This window comes from Pocillopora damicornis, chromosome 2 (assembly GCF_964200805.1).
Source record: "Pocillopora damicornis chromosome 2, jaPocDami1.2, whole genome shotgun sequence".
In the NCBI taxonomy this organism is placed as follows: domain Eukaryota; kingdom Metazoa; phylum Cnidaria; class Anthozoa; order Scleractinia; family Pocilloporidae; genus Pocillopora; species Pocillopora damicornis.
The window spans coordinates 31957933-31973194 of record NC_142671.1 but is presented as its reverse complement, the minus strand read 5'-3'; the positions used below and the strand labels follow the sequence as shown (position 1 = coordinate 31973194).

General features: G+C 37.5%; 1 protein-coding gene across 1 annotated transcript; it reads right to left on the bottom strand.

The window, feature by feature from the left end:
- Positions 1–6437: 6437 nt before the first annotated feature.
- Positions 6438–11690, bottom strand: LOC149050861 (QRFP-like peptide receptor). The gene has a single exon (XM_089196295.1). It carries the CDS (start codon positions 7850–7852, stop codon positions 6842–6844), a length of 1011 nt encoding a protein of 336 aa, XP_089052421.1. The 5' UTR covers positions 7853–11690; the 3' UTR covers positions 6438–6841.
- Positions 11691–15262: the final 3572 nt, after the last annotated feature.

Below are 15262 nucleotides of genomic sequence, written 5' to 3'. Positions count from 1 at the left end.
TTCTTCCTTTCCCACGTTCTTGGAATGAAGAAAAAACATCTCTCCATAAAAGAATAGTTATCACTTTACGCATTCCATGAGAAATCTAACGAATACTATTGCCACTGTGGAAGCTAGTGTATTCTAGGTTATGTTCTTGAGCACGTGCCAACGCCACTAGCCTCTGGAGGCGCTGGCCTCTTAGTTGATCAATCACTTGACTACAATTTTCTTGAAAAAAAATATCAAATGAGGCATTCCAAGTCCTCTGAATTGAAATCTCTTTTTTCAACCATAAAAACATCATTTGTGGAATAATTTATGGTCAACACAATTCGCCCAATTATTTCCTGACGTATTTAGGTAAGACAGTAGAAATATTGGTATCTGATGACAAGAACTTTTATATCATGGGTGATTTTAATATAGATCTACTCGAGTGTGAATCATCTAAAATAAGCCAGGAATTTTTTAATCTCTCTTCGAAGCTGTTATCTTATTCCAACAGGACAAACCGAAGCGCGTTCATAGAACTTCTGCTACGTTGATTGACAACATCTTCGTTAACGATCCTCGCAGACTTCTCGCTGGCGGAGACATTATTTCTGATATTAGTGATCATTTTTCGCAGTTCTATATCACAACTTCAGCGAAAGATAGACTTCAACAAGTTAAAAAGTATAAAATATGTGACTAAGACTCTCTGCTGGTCGCTTTCACTATGAGTTGTCTGAAATTGACTGGAATCGAATAATTGCAAATGGAACGAATTCTGTGAACAAATTGTTTTCATCGTTTTACAACAAATATAATACAATTGTCGACAAACACGCCCCCATGAAAAAATTATCTAATCGCAAAGCAAAGCAGCTATCTAAACCTTGGATAACTAATGGAATTAGAGCGGCGACTAAATTTAAAAATAAATTATATGCAACTGGAGACAAAGTTAGGTAGGAACACTATAGAGATAAAATTTGTACACTGATACACTTGAGCAAAAGGAGATATTATGATACATTTTTCGAAAATAATATGAGCAACATGAAAAAATCTGGCAAGGAATCAATGAACTTTTACATCGACGGAAAAGAAACTTAAAAGTCATATCCGCACGAAAGGATTTTAATAGTCGCAACAAAATTGTAAAGGAAGGTTCGCGAATACGTTATTAATAAACACCTTGCAACAGCCGGAAACAGACCTGCTAATAACCTGCTCATTCCCCAAAAACGTCGTCTAAACTATGTTGATAAGTGCAAATCTCCAATTTCATCCTTCCTTTTCAACCAGTTTTACCCGAAGAATTATTGTCAGAAATATTACTTGTACCGAATGATAAATCTTATGGTTTATACTCCTCACCTACCAAACTCTTCAAATCTTCAAGTGCCGTCATAGCTCCTGAACTTATCTATCAAAGCTCAAAATTGCTAAAATTACGCCAATATTTAAGATAAAAGATGATACTGACGCAAACAACTATAGACCTATCTCTTTACTTTCAAATTTTGATAGAGTATTCGACAAAATTATTTAAAACAGATTGACGAGCTATATAAAGAAACACGAACTTTTGTATTCCTCATAACACGGCTTTCGTAAGGAGCATTCAACCCAACACGCAATATTAGATATTGCTTATGATATACAGACAAACATGAATCAACGATTGCTATCCTGTGGAGTATTCATTGATCTTAAAAAGGCTTTCGAAACCGTCGATCACGACATTTTGCTTGATAAGGTCAATCACTATGGCTTCGTGGATTAATTAATTAATGATTGGTTCTCCACGTATATCAAAAATCATCGCACGCAAACAACGCAAGAAGGCCATCATATAGCAGATAGAGCGGGCTTTGGATGTGGTGCTCCTCAAGGATCAATTCTTGGACCATTGCTTTTTTTGCTATATGTCAATGATATCCATAGATGCTCAAATAAATTTAGGTTTTACCTCTTAGCAAACGACACTAATATTTTGTATGCGGAAAACAATCTGAGAGATCTTGAGACAATAGTCGACAATGAGCTACAAAATCTTTATAGCTAGTTGACAGCCAACAAACTAACACTTAACATTAAAAGAATCCAACTTTGTAATTTTTCATCCTTACCAAAAGCGACTTGCTTTCCAACCAAAACTTTGCATGTTTGATAATGAAAAGAATATATATGTTTGCCTCGAGTCTAAAGTTTACATAAAATACCTTGGAAATACCACGTCGATTCTATTGTTACAAAAATTAGTGAAAATGTTGGGCTAATTGCAAAGCTACGCCACTCTGTTCCTCGACCAATATTACTGAATATCTATAAGTCACTAATTCATCCTTATTTAACCTATGGTCTTGCTGCCTGGTGTCAGGCATGCAAGACTTATCTTAACAAAATTCTAATTCTTTAGAAAAGAGCTCTTCGTTTGCTGTACTTCGCAGACTGGCACGACCATGCAATTCCTTTATTTCTCGAAGCTAACGTGTTTCAAATAACTTTTCTTTATTATGAGTCGGTATCATCCTTAATGCACGATATCAATGATGATAAAGCCCTAGCAAACATGTTGAATTTATTTCAGAAAACTTCTAATATTCACTTATACAATGCACGATCGTCTACGTCTGGAAAGTTCTATGTTAAAAGTTCGAGACTAGAAATACAAAACAATTCTTTCTCTCGGCTCGGAGTAAAGCGGTGGAATAAGATACCAAGCTATATAACAGACCTTCGAAAGAAAGCTTTCAAAAGAGTTCTCCGCAAATTGCTATTTGATATCTTGGAAAAAGAGGATAACTATTTTCAAGACCCCATGATTAATTAAAAAGTAGGTACATAGATACACTTGCTAAGGGTTTAAATATCTGCCTTTCTTTTTCTGTGTTATCATTTGGAAGTCAATGAGTCCTTGTCTTTAGATGTTAGATAATTTCTGTTATTCATGTACTTGTGTTGCTCCGCCACAATTAGCTTTCCAGATATTTGTGGGGCAAACTATCTCACTTTCCTTTTTTTGTTCAAAGGGCATTGAATAAATTGAGTGAAATTGAGAGAATATCAGCTAATTTCTTCTAGACACATGAAGGTATGGATGTTAATATATTTCCTTAAAATTTCGACTGGCGACAGTCCTTTTCATTGTTAAAGGTTATTTTAATTTTCTGGCATCGAAAGAGCGTAGAGACCTTGTAAACATGCTGTCAATCATTATTATTACTAATAATTTTATTGTGGTTATTATTATCATAAATATCAAAATTATTAACGTTTTTTAGTAAAAGTGCACGGGACCAAACGTGCCTATAATTAACTGATAAAAGGGGTAACAGGGTAATTTAGTATTACCAACTGAGTTGATAACGAAAATTCTCCACCGTAAAGGGTTTCAAAGCTGATGTTCCGACTTTCTTAGCCCTTCGTCAGAGTGAAATATTTCCATCAATTACAGACATTTTATTTCAAAGTCAACAGATTTCTTTCCCTCTTTCTCGCGATAGTCTGGCGTAATAGTGTAATCTCCTGTATAGCAGCGCCACTCTATCGAACGAGCCATTGGATAACATATTTTGAAATATGAACATTTTACATGTTAAATCTCGATAAATCAATAAAATTTACTCAAATCCTGTGTGTCTGTTGTAGTTTCTGGCGATTTCTGCGGTTTTAAGCTGGCTTTACCATCACTGTTATTCCTGACGTTTAAATATTCATAGTTCGAATTATTTATCGTTGTAAGTCGGCCATATTTCGTTCCCCATACTATTCCTAATAACATGTTCTAATTTTCAACGGTTCCTCTCGTAACTTAACACCGAGTCATACAACGCCTGACGCTTTCATGAATTAATCGTTGGCTTTTTCTCGAGAAGTGAGCTTGGGCTGCCCACAATATAAATTTTTTCGAGGGACCTAGTGGAATGAAATAATTAGGCGATGCAATTTAATTAACAAAAGCTCCCGACCAAACTTGGATATGTATGTCAACTCTTTTGTCGCGGTTTATCAGAGACGATTTCGTTGTTTTTGTGCGCTACCAAATAAAATATACACACAAGTATACAACGGTACATGCACCTAAGCCTTAATTGAAAAGGTCATAAATTAAAGAAAGCTGACTATGTCTGATCTTAAAATACAATCGTTTTATTTACAGACCTTTTTTTTCCCTCAGCATTAGGTACATGCAAATTACAAAGTTAAAGGAATCGACTGACTGTTGTGTGAGGTTCACTTGAACCTCTGGCGTACTTTCACGATGGTTTAGTGAGACTGAACAACTTCTCTGAAATGTTGCCTTTCTATCCAGACTTGCAGTGGCCACGGCCACCTTTCTCCAATAATCAGATTCAGTTACCGAAGTTAAAACATTTTTGGAAACATTCAAATTTTAACCCGTCTTTAAGCTCCCAGTTGGCTTGTTAGCTTAAGTGGTAAAGCACCGCCCAACAACCTGAGCCGACAAACCGGTGCGGCGCGGCAGCGGTATCTCAGAGATCATGGGTTCAACTGACGTACAAGCCTGAATTTTTTTTTCTTTTTTTGCCAGAGTAGTGGTAACCGCTGTGCAATGATCACTCTTATCTTCATTTATTAACCCGCAGTTCAAATACTTATATGATACTCTTAGGGACGGAGCATTATTTTTCTGGAGGGGGGGGGGGGGTGTGAGAAATATTGAAAAAAAACTGTCTGCAGGGTCTGAAAAGACAAAATAAACTATTTGCAAACGTGATTGGGTAAATAAAAATATATTTACAGAAAAGTCAACAAATGGAAGCAAATAAACATCCGAGTGAATGAAGATTTAGATATATGAAAATTCACATATTTGCACTGCGGTGGAAAGATGAAATTAGAAGATCCTCGCAGCTAAGAACACTACTGAAACTAGTAGTTGTAAGTAGGACCTGAAAAAAATTTCAGGCCCGTACGGGATTTGAACCCATGACCTCTGCGATACCGGTGCAGCGCTCTACCAATTGAGCTAACAAGCCAACTGGGAGCTGGTCAATGAATTGGGTACAAATAAACATCCGAGTGAATGAAGATTTAGATATATGAAAATTCACATATTTGCACTGCGGTGGAAAGATGAAATTAGAAGATCCTCGCAGCTAAGAACACTAGGATCTTCTAATTTCTCGCAGCTAAGAACACTTAGGATCTTCTAATTTCATCTTTCCACCGCAGTGCAAATATGTGAATTTTCATATATCTAAATCTTCATTCACTCGGATGTTTATTTGTACCCAATTCATTGACCAGCTCCCAGTTGGCTTGTTAGCTCAATTGGTAGAGCGCTGCACCGGTATCGCAGAGGTCATGGGTTCAAATCCCGTACGGGCCTGAAATTTTTTTCAGGTCCTACTTACAACTACTAGTTTCAGTAGTGTTCTTAGCTGCGAGGATCTTCTAATTTCATCTTTCCACCGCAGTGCAAATATGTGAATTTTCATATATCTAAATCTTCATTCACTCGGATGTTTATTTGTACCCAATTCATTGACCAGCTCCCAGTTGGCTTGTTAGCTCAATTAGTAGAGCGCTGCACCGGTATCGCAGAGGTCATGGGTTCAAATCCCGTACGGGCCTGAAATTTTTTTCAGGTCCTACTTACAACTACTAGTTTCAGTAGTGTTCTTAGCTGCGAGGATCTTCTAATTTCATCTTTCCACCGCAGTGCAAATATGTGAATTTTCATATATCTAAATGGAAGCATTAGTATAAAATTAACACAATTAGGGCACTAAAAAGGGGTCATTCTGTATTACGCAAATAACAAATCTGAAAATAGCTCAATATTTCTTGAAAAAATGGGAATTTGTTGTGGCAATTAAATCTCAACGTTGCTTGTCAATATTTTGTTCTACTACAAAACTTCATATATTAGGTATTTTTCTCAAAACTGTATTAAACAAATAAATATTCTTCGATCTTGGCTATATTTACCATTGCTACTTTAAAGTTTATTTGGAGTGACCTATGGCAACGGCAATCATTTCAAATCAGCAGTGTGCCTACCTTCGCCCTTGGTATCACAAGCTGGGTGGTGCGAGTATGATAGCTCGTGGAAACATCAACAAAGAGGATCAGGACTTCGGTATTGTGGAATCGCTTAAAACGCCCGTTACTCCCTTTGCCTATTTCCTGTTGTATGACTTTTATTTGCGTTAGTAGCAGCCAAAAAATTTTAAAAGGTTAGTGGAGTGTATATCGATTAAATAAGTGGCTATAGCACTATTGATTATGTTCTTCGTAAAATAGTTTAATAATGCAATGGTAATATTTAGCACCATAAAAAGAACATCGAAAAAAAATGGGAAAAATTGTTTGCATGAAGATGATGTAAGGAACAAATGTTTGCAGGGATGTTCATGTTTAAAAAAAATGTTACAGAAAAAAAATTCTCATACCCCCCCACACACACACACACACACAGAAAAATGATGGTCCTTATATCCACAGTCGTTCTTTAAGCTTCAGTCGCAAAGTTATAAAACCATGTCCTCGAGGCCTGGCGAAGAGCGGCGAGAATCCTTGAGCTCTCCCTTCAGTTCCTTCCAAGATTTGGGTCGCTAAGTGTCACACCATAGACCCGAATTACCCCGTTACCCCCTAGAATCAGTGCGCTTATTCTCTATACTGCTCTCTATGAATTTACTATGATGCTTACAAGGAGAATTTGTTTAACAATCAAGATCCTCATTAAATGGCGATCATCTTTCTTTTCACTACCCGAATATTGACTTCAGGAGAGATACTGTAGATAAAATTAGTCTTCTAGTCATTCTAAGAGGTTAGGAAACAGTGGCAAGCGTTCAATGGATGTACAGCCCTTTTGGGTCTCACAGGGCTATAATATTCAAGCGACAGGGCCCCTACTCAAAAGCGGAGTAATCTGTGTGGGACGTGAGGCCTTGCTCGTAGCATTCCCTTTCGATATAACCGCGGGGGATACTCGACACTGCCTGGTGGAGCAACCAAACGGTAGTAGCGCCAGCATATGCCTTCTGAAACGGTCACTCTGCAAGCTGTATAATACAGGATTGATAGCAGAATTAAAAGTGACCAAGACGATGCTTGTCGTGTGTACGGCAGAGTACAGTTGCTGTGTGCTGAATGAAGAGAAGACGTACACTACTAGGTTGGGTATCCAACAGATCGAGTAAACCACGCTTACGGTGACCACTAACCGAGCGGACTTTCTGGTGTAACGTAGCTTACTCTGTTGGACCATGGTCGAGGTAACCAAAGGACGAAACCACAGCTTGTAAACCAGCTTAGAATACAAGTAACTCATGATGGAAATCGGTAGAACCCCGTACAACACGGTGCATAGTGGGCTGTGAACTTGCGGGAAACTTGCTGTGGGCCATTGGAACAGGCAGAACTCGCTAACAGGGTCGTAGCGTACATAAAGGAAAAGGGGTAAGTTCCACGATGCGGCGAACACCCAGCTGAATACAACAACACATTTTAACTTGGCGGTTGTTACCCGCTTGCGCTCGTCGTAGGGGAATTTAATAGCGAGATAGCGCTCTACCGCTATGCAGACGAGGGAGAAAGTGGAGGCGAGCGCACCCACCCATACAAATGCTTCCCCTGTGAACAACTGGCAAACCACGTCACCGGCTCTTCCTTTCGGATGCATGAACAGCAGTGGGAAGATATAGCGCACCGCGATGAAAATCGCCACAGTTATATCCGAAGCCGCTAGGTTGACCAAAAGATAGTTCATAGGGCTGCGCATTATTCGGTTGCGGTAGACTACCAGGCAAACCAAGGTATTGCCGATGAGGTCCGCAATTACCAAGAAGCAGAAAGCGGCAGTGATTCCAATTTGGGCAGCCTCTGAGTATTTGTAAAGGGACATCTTCGTAGTTGTATTTCTGCTCAAGAATGAGAACACAGCCTTACGTTAGTGAAATATGTAGCGTGCATGCTACTGGAAAGTAAAAAAGGAATATTAATTTCTGACATACGATAATCAAACGTAATTTCGGATATTTGACTTAGCTTGTGCAGAAATATTGAATATAGGCAAGCTATGGTCTAAGTACTTGTACTTTATTATTTTTTTATTAAAAAAAACTTCACTCAAGCTTATACTTACTGTTCATCAAAACTAAAACTAAAATTTTCAATTTAAGCCAAATTTGACCACTAAAAGGACAGTGTGCGCTTCATACTTGTGATTGGGCAGTGTAAAAGGTCAGTACGCATCATGTACGCACGTTGTTGTTGCGTATTTCTTGGAGTCAACTTCGTTGTTGTTGTTGTTTTTTTCATTTCTATGAAAATTTATAACCGACCGACACTTGGATCTTCTACGTTCCTTTTTCCATCCTTTCGATTTGTGACGCACATCGCTCTCAGTTGGCCTTCATTTCCTTCGTATTGATCAAGTGTTTACTCAATCAAAGTGTTCGTAAAACTTGACAGCGATCCTCGGCTTCTTTGAGCCGCAAATGTTTCTATGGTCATTAAGTGAAGTCCAAGTAAATATTCCTTACACCGAAAATAGACTCCGAGTGCTCTCACTTCATAGTTACAAGCTGTAGTTTGAATTAGCAAATACTGTCTCTTTACCAACCGTTTTACAGTGAAAACAATGCTGGATATCGCAGCTAATCTTGCTCTCCTAGTTTTTCTTTTCATAGGTTTTGAAGAGGAGACGTGCGTCCAAAATCCTCCATAAAAAATTCGGCTTAATTTCCTTGAGAGCACGATTGCCTCGGGGCAAAATGAATTGTCGGTTTTTTTCAGTGATTGTAATGTGTAGTGCGAGACCCTTGAATTTTGCTCACAGTGTCTTTTGATCTCGTAATGTTCCGTTCTCTCTTGGCTCGGCTTGACAATCAGCTTTTTGCCTTTTGTCCTTACGAGGAGAGCAACAACAACGGCAAAAAAAATGTGTCTATTGACAGTTCATCGAAACTTCTACTGTAATTTGATTATTTGGTAAATTATTGCTTTAAAGACGTCTGTTTTATTCATTTTGATGATAACAATACGAATTCTGAAGCCAGAAATCGGCTTAAAAAACTGTTTAATGCCATCCCTTGATTGACGACCAACTGGTTTTATTCATTAAGCTTTGAACTAGATATCTATAATGATGATTGCTGTGGTTAATTTTACTAATGGCAAGAAAAATGTTGCTATCGAAACCATTCTTCACTGGCACATTTCACAAACATCTAGTCTTTATAAAAAGGAAGAAAAAAAAGAAAGAACGGAATAAAGAAGGAAAGAGAAATATACCCCTTACTTATTTTTAAAAGCTTCAGTATTCCCTCAGAATTGCTATTTTCTTTAGATTCGCGGACGATATGACAGCCGAGGTTTTTTAGTGTTCATTTTGTGCATTGGCTAAAATATAAGCCAATATGCAAGTGATGCCCACATATCCTAATCACAGCTATCATTGAATACTCATGATTCATGGACAAGCGATGCAGAGTGGGTTCCAATTAGTCGACAGGTGCATATTTTTCATTCAACGTATCTAACTTCATCATTGGATATCAAAGACTGAATAATTAATATTTTTTCACATCGCCTTCACTTGTGTAACCAAAAACCCTTTACATTTTCCTTTAAATTGAGAAAAAAACACTCTTCAAGGCGAAACTAATAAGAAAAGCAACAACGGTCTGAGTACATGCCCGTCGATTCACGATCAGCACAAAAGCAAAGTGCAGCCTACCTAACAAAGTTTGAGTTAAGTGCACGACTCTCCAATATATATTTGACGAAATATTGAGTCGTTTAAGTCTGAAATCTGATCATTTTTGACAAACGCTTAATCTTTGATATCCAGTCAAATTAATTGCAACCAATCCACTTTCGACACTTTGGACATTTCAAATTCGTTATTCATATTTTGAATTGTCAGGATGCATGCGTAGGTAACTATTGAAGAGTCCTGAAGAACATTTCAGAGACATCATGACATCGTGCTAATAGATTTGTTGTAGTATTTTTACTAACTGAATAGGCACATGAATATGAAAGCGATCATCGCAGTAATGAACACTGCTTGAGCAGTAGTGAAAATAAGGCCTTATTTTCATTACTGCCCAAGTAGTTTTCATTACTGCGAAGATCGCGTTCATATTAACGTCTTTATCCGCAGTTCAAATATATGACTTTCATATATTCACAGTCGTCTGAATAAGCATTTTTTTACCTCCGCTTAATTTAAGCAGTGTTCACTATTAGCCGCGAAGATCCCTTTCATAAACATTTCTTGGCCCACAGTTCATATATATGACTTTCATATATTCACAGTCATTTATTCATCAGTTCACGGGTTTCTTACGAGGTAACATAATAACTAGCTCCCATTTGGCTTGTTAACTTAAGGGTTGGTAGAGCACTGCACCAGTATCGCAAAAGCCATGTTTTCAAATCCCATACAGGCCTGATTTTTTTCAGACCTTATTTTCACTACTGCTCGAGTAGTTCTCATTACTGCGAAAATCGCTTTCACATTTATTTCTTAATCATCAGTTAACATCTATGATTTTCATGAATCCACAGTCATTTGAATAATATATTTTGCGTCCAACGTTGTTATCCATGAAAATTTTCTTTACTCTTTTTGCCGCGGCAATAACTTGAAAAAAAATATTGAAATCGTTGAGAACAGAAAAAAAATGGTAAAAGCATGCTAATTTTCGCCACAGAAAAGTCTGCTCCAAGAGAATATGAACTCTTCTTCATTTCTATTTGGTCTCTATTACGTTTAACACTGAGGAGTTGCACAACCCATTGTTGCTCAAACAAGCTTTGACAGTACATTGTTTAGAAATGACTTTTCAAAGAGGACGCTGAAAAAGTTCTAGATAGTTGCGTCTATACCTTACCTCAAGCTTTGTTAACTCTTGTAAAGGATGCTCTGGTTAAAATTCTGTGCGCAAACCTTCTCTATTTAGTTTCTTTCGCAAACTTTGCCCTCAAGTGCACCTGTCTCGTTACCTGTCAAGATTATAAATGACATACCGTTTGCTTTTTGCTAAGATTTTTCGCCGTTTGGGGCCATGGTGATTTATCGATTTTATTGCTGTATTTCCATGCCAAACAAAGATTCACTAAAAAATGGATTTGAAGACAAACTCTTAAAATCAAGATATCGAAAATTTACGGTCAAATTTGTTATCTTTGAAAAATTCACTCGTGCTTATTAACACCAAATTGCACTCGAAATCATGTTATTACTTTTAGACTAATATGAAACTCAGACCGGACCAAACTTGTTTATTTTAACTTTTTCAGATTTGCATACACAAATATGGTAAAATGCGGACCGAGTAAGAACCAATCAAAACGCTCGGATTTACTTGCCATATAATAATACATGTGTGTACTTGTTGACAGAGGGGGAGGGCCGGAAGGGGAAAATTTTTGACTCGAGGTCAAGACATACAGACCGAACGCAGCGGGGTCTGTGCTTCACGGCTGGGAGCCAAATACTTTCCCGTCTGGCCCGACCTAACTCAGTCATTAGTAATTTTATCTTTCTTTTTCTTCTTTTCTTCTCTCAGTTCCCAGCTCACGGGGCCGCACAGCTCTTTAAGGCCCTGCTAACGCCATCGCATACAGCCCTCACGCGGGGATTTTTGTCTAAAGTAGTTTCAAAAGCTCAGTCTAAACGTATATTTGTTAGAACTTACTTATTATTTAGGTTTGAATATGCACAGATATAAATATATGTATGCAAGAGAATGTCAGCTGATTTCCTCTCGACACATAATATATAGGTTTATAATACATTTCGGATATAACGCGCACTGTCATTGGTTGAAAGAGCGTGCTCTACGAGAGCATACAGTATAGAGCTGAGCTAAAGCTGTCACGCCGTCTGCCAAATTGTACTATGTCCGACTTTCTCCGGGACTTTTCCCTAGTTTTTTTTTTTCTTTAATTGAAATTGAAATTTCGGAACAGGTAAGTCGGCAAATAACAACAGAGGAACCAAAGAAGGTTTGTTAACATACCAGGCGCCTTAATTGACGTTATTATAAGGTAAGCAGAGACGAAAATCCTCAAAGAGTAAACGAAATGGACGGTCCGAGTTTTGAAGGTTTTCAAACTTAGCTAGAATGCAAGCTTACTTTGCGTAATAAAAATCAAGCACAGCTAACGCTCGTGTTTTATATATAATTTCGTGTTCAAAAACGAAACAGAACAAAACAGGAATGATGAAAAATACAGCCAAACTGGGGTGAATGCCAAAACTCATACTAATCATGACGGTGTCGTGCTGAGGTCCAACGCGGCTAGCTCATCTTGTCGATTTCCGGTCATCGCAGTCAAGTAAGCCTCAGAAACTACATCGGCCGCCTCTTAAGAGAACAACTAAAAGCTTGCTCTGATATTCATTCCGAGGCGTTGAGTGGAAGGACACATCAGTCACCGCAGCCGAGTTTTACGGCGCTGTCATTCCGAGCAATCTTCATATTCCGGTAAATTCGGTTGTCGTTCATTCATAAAACACGCGTTTGAACAGTTTATTTTCTAATTGTCATCTGAAAAAACTTGCGTGTTTTTATGAGCCACAATTCGGCCGGGTTTCACTGAACATTTCTCGTTCAGATTTTGTATTGGAGACTAAAAGACTCCAGGCGAAAGAGGTAAATTCGACTTGCTGAACTATTAGGTTTGTAAACTATTGCGGAACGTGAACTTTGATGGTTTTTGAATTTTGATGGTTTGACATTTTTGACAGATTTAGTCTTGTACGGCCAATAAGATTATTTGAACTATTCTAACAGGGATTCTGTTTGGCTTATTGTAGCGTGCTTTATGAGAGTATAGAGCATGCTGACGACACTGTTGTTAGCTTTGGAAAGAAAGTTCGTTTTAAAAATTTAAAGTAACGCCTTGGGAATTTAAAGGATTCTTTATTGTAAAACAAAAAGAGAAGCCTTTTTAAATAGAAGTAAATATATTTTCTATAGATTTCCATTGGCGAAAGTCGTTTCCACTTTTAAAGGTTATTTTATTTTGTGGCATCGTAAGAGCATAGAGACCCTTTATATATGCTCTCAATCCTTATTATTACTAATCATTTTATTTTTATTAGTATTATCTCTATTATTATTATTATTATTATTATTATCATCATCAATATCAATGTTATTAAAGCTTTCTGGTAAAAGTGCACAGGACCAAACGTGCCCCACAGTGAACTAATAAATTAAAGGAGGTAACAAGGTAATTGATTATTTTTAACTGAGTTGATAACGTAAACTGGCCACAGTAAAGAGTTTCAAAGCTAACGTTTCGACTTTCTTAGCTCTTCGTCAGAGCGAATGGACGAAACTTACCCCTTTAATAAAACGGGTATGTTTTTAAAGAAACTGTGGAGCTGGGTCGGAAGGGGAGTACAACAAAATCATTTGGGTTTTTATCAACTGAGTTGATAATGTAAATTGGCCACCGTAAGGAGTTTCTAAAGCTGACGTCTCGAGCGTTAGCTTTTGTCAGAGCTAATGGAGGATTGTACGTTGTGTTTATATGCAGAAAATGGAGTACGCTATTGGTGCTATTGTAGGAACGTGGTTACAAGAAAAAAAATTAGTTGAATGGAAAGCGTTCTTTGATACCTTGGGGGTTAAGAGGGCCGATTTGTAAGATAATATCAAATTTTCGCACTTTTTGAAAAAATGGATACATCAGTAAAACAGGAAGACGACCGAGTGACCGATTCCGAGCACACCTTCGCGACGTAGAAAGGAAAGACAAGGACATATCCAAAAGAAAAAGTGGCAAAACTCTAGAACAAAAATTTATCTTTCAAATTGGCGCTCTGTTGGCAGCCGGATTGACACGCACACAGCTGCCCCTGAAAACCACGTGACCCTGCCTCCCATCCCTTCCGAAAAAAATAGGAAAAAAAAAACGGGTCCCTTAAAATGAGTAAGCGTCAGCAGGCTGTGTGAAATACGTTTAATATCAAGCTTATATGCAATAAGAGAGCGCCGCCTCTATAATGAAGATTACCTTAACTGCTTATGTGGGTCTATGGTGATTTATGCTATCAATTTTATAAACATTTTATTTCAAAGTCAACAGAGTTTTTTCCCTCTTTCTTGTGACAGTCTGTTTTAATAGTGTAATCTCCATTATAGCAGCGCCACTCGATCGGACGAGCCATTTCATAACATGTATAATTAAGGCTTGTTTATAATCCTCTACACCCCAACATCAGTATGTATATTCTCCATACTGTTCCTCATGCCTTTCCAAAGGTGCTGACAAGGAGAGTTTGATGAACGATCAAGGACTGCTTTAGTTGGTAATCTTTTTCCTTATTTTCGTGACCTTAATGCTTAAAAAGCAATGCGTAATTTTTTTCGTTAACTGCATTAAGCTTGATGGAAGTTGTTCATTCCTTTTTTTGACGTAAATAATCAACTGGACTTTGTGGAAATGGTGCAAGGAAGATGAAATGAACGTAAACTTGACATTATAATTTTTTTGTCAATTTAAATTTACTAACCATCTTCAGTTTAATGTGATATGCTCGGAAGAGTTGGAGTGGGTTCTAAATTAACGTTGAAATAAGTCAACGAGAATTTTGTCGGCGAAGATCAGAAATTTTAATCATATATTAACCAGAAAGGCAAATAAATAAACTAATGCAACGAAACAATAACAGAAATTGAAGCGGACCAAAAACTGGGTTAAAACAACAAGAAAATAGCAAAATTCTCTTGAGAAAACAACTGACTTCTGCAAATGAAATGTTCATGTCCCGCCTCACGCTTCATACCTCTTTCAGGCAAAGGTCAACAAATATAAATTTTAACTCGCATATTAGTTCAAAAAAGCGGAAAAAAAAAGCGGAGTAAATTAATTAAAACGAAATACGGTTGGCGCCTTGTTATATTCACGTCAATGAACAAGATATCAGTAAAATAAAAATAGAAACTCGACAACTTCCTGTTGATTTACGTCGAGAGCTTGTATCGACCATTAAATGAAAATACAACAATTCTATCTAACTACATGAAAAATGGTCTATATAAACACCGGCTGGCTCATATGGAGGCACCGGAACTCTTAACAGAAGCGCAGCATTAAAAACATTTTTTTTTTCATCTTCAACATCGACTGATGGCAAACCTTTTAAGATGCTTTTCATCTCAATGAATGAAATTTTCAATGATTGATTTTCCTTCAGAATAAAAAAAATAACGAAGAGCCGCAAAGAAATGAGACAGCGCCGTTTTTTCTGTTATTAATCTGTTTGATATTTTATTCTTCTGCACTC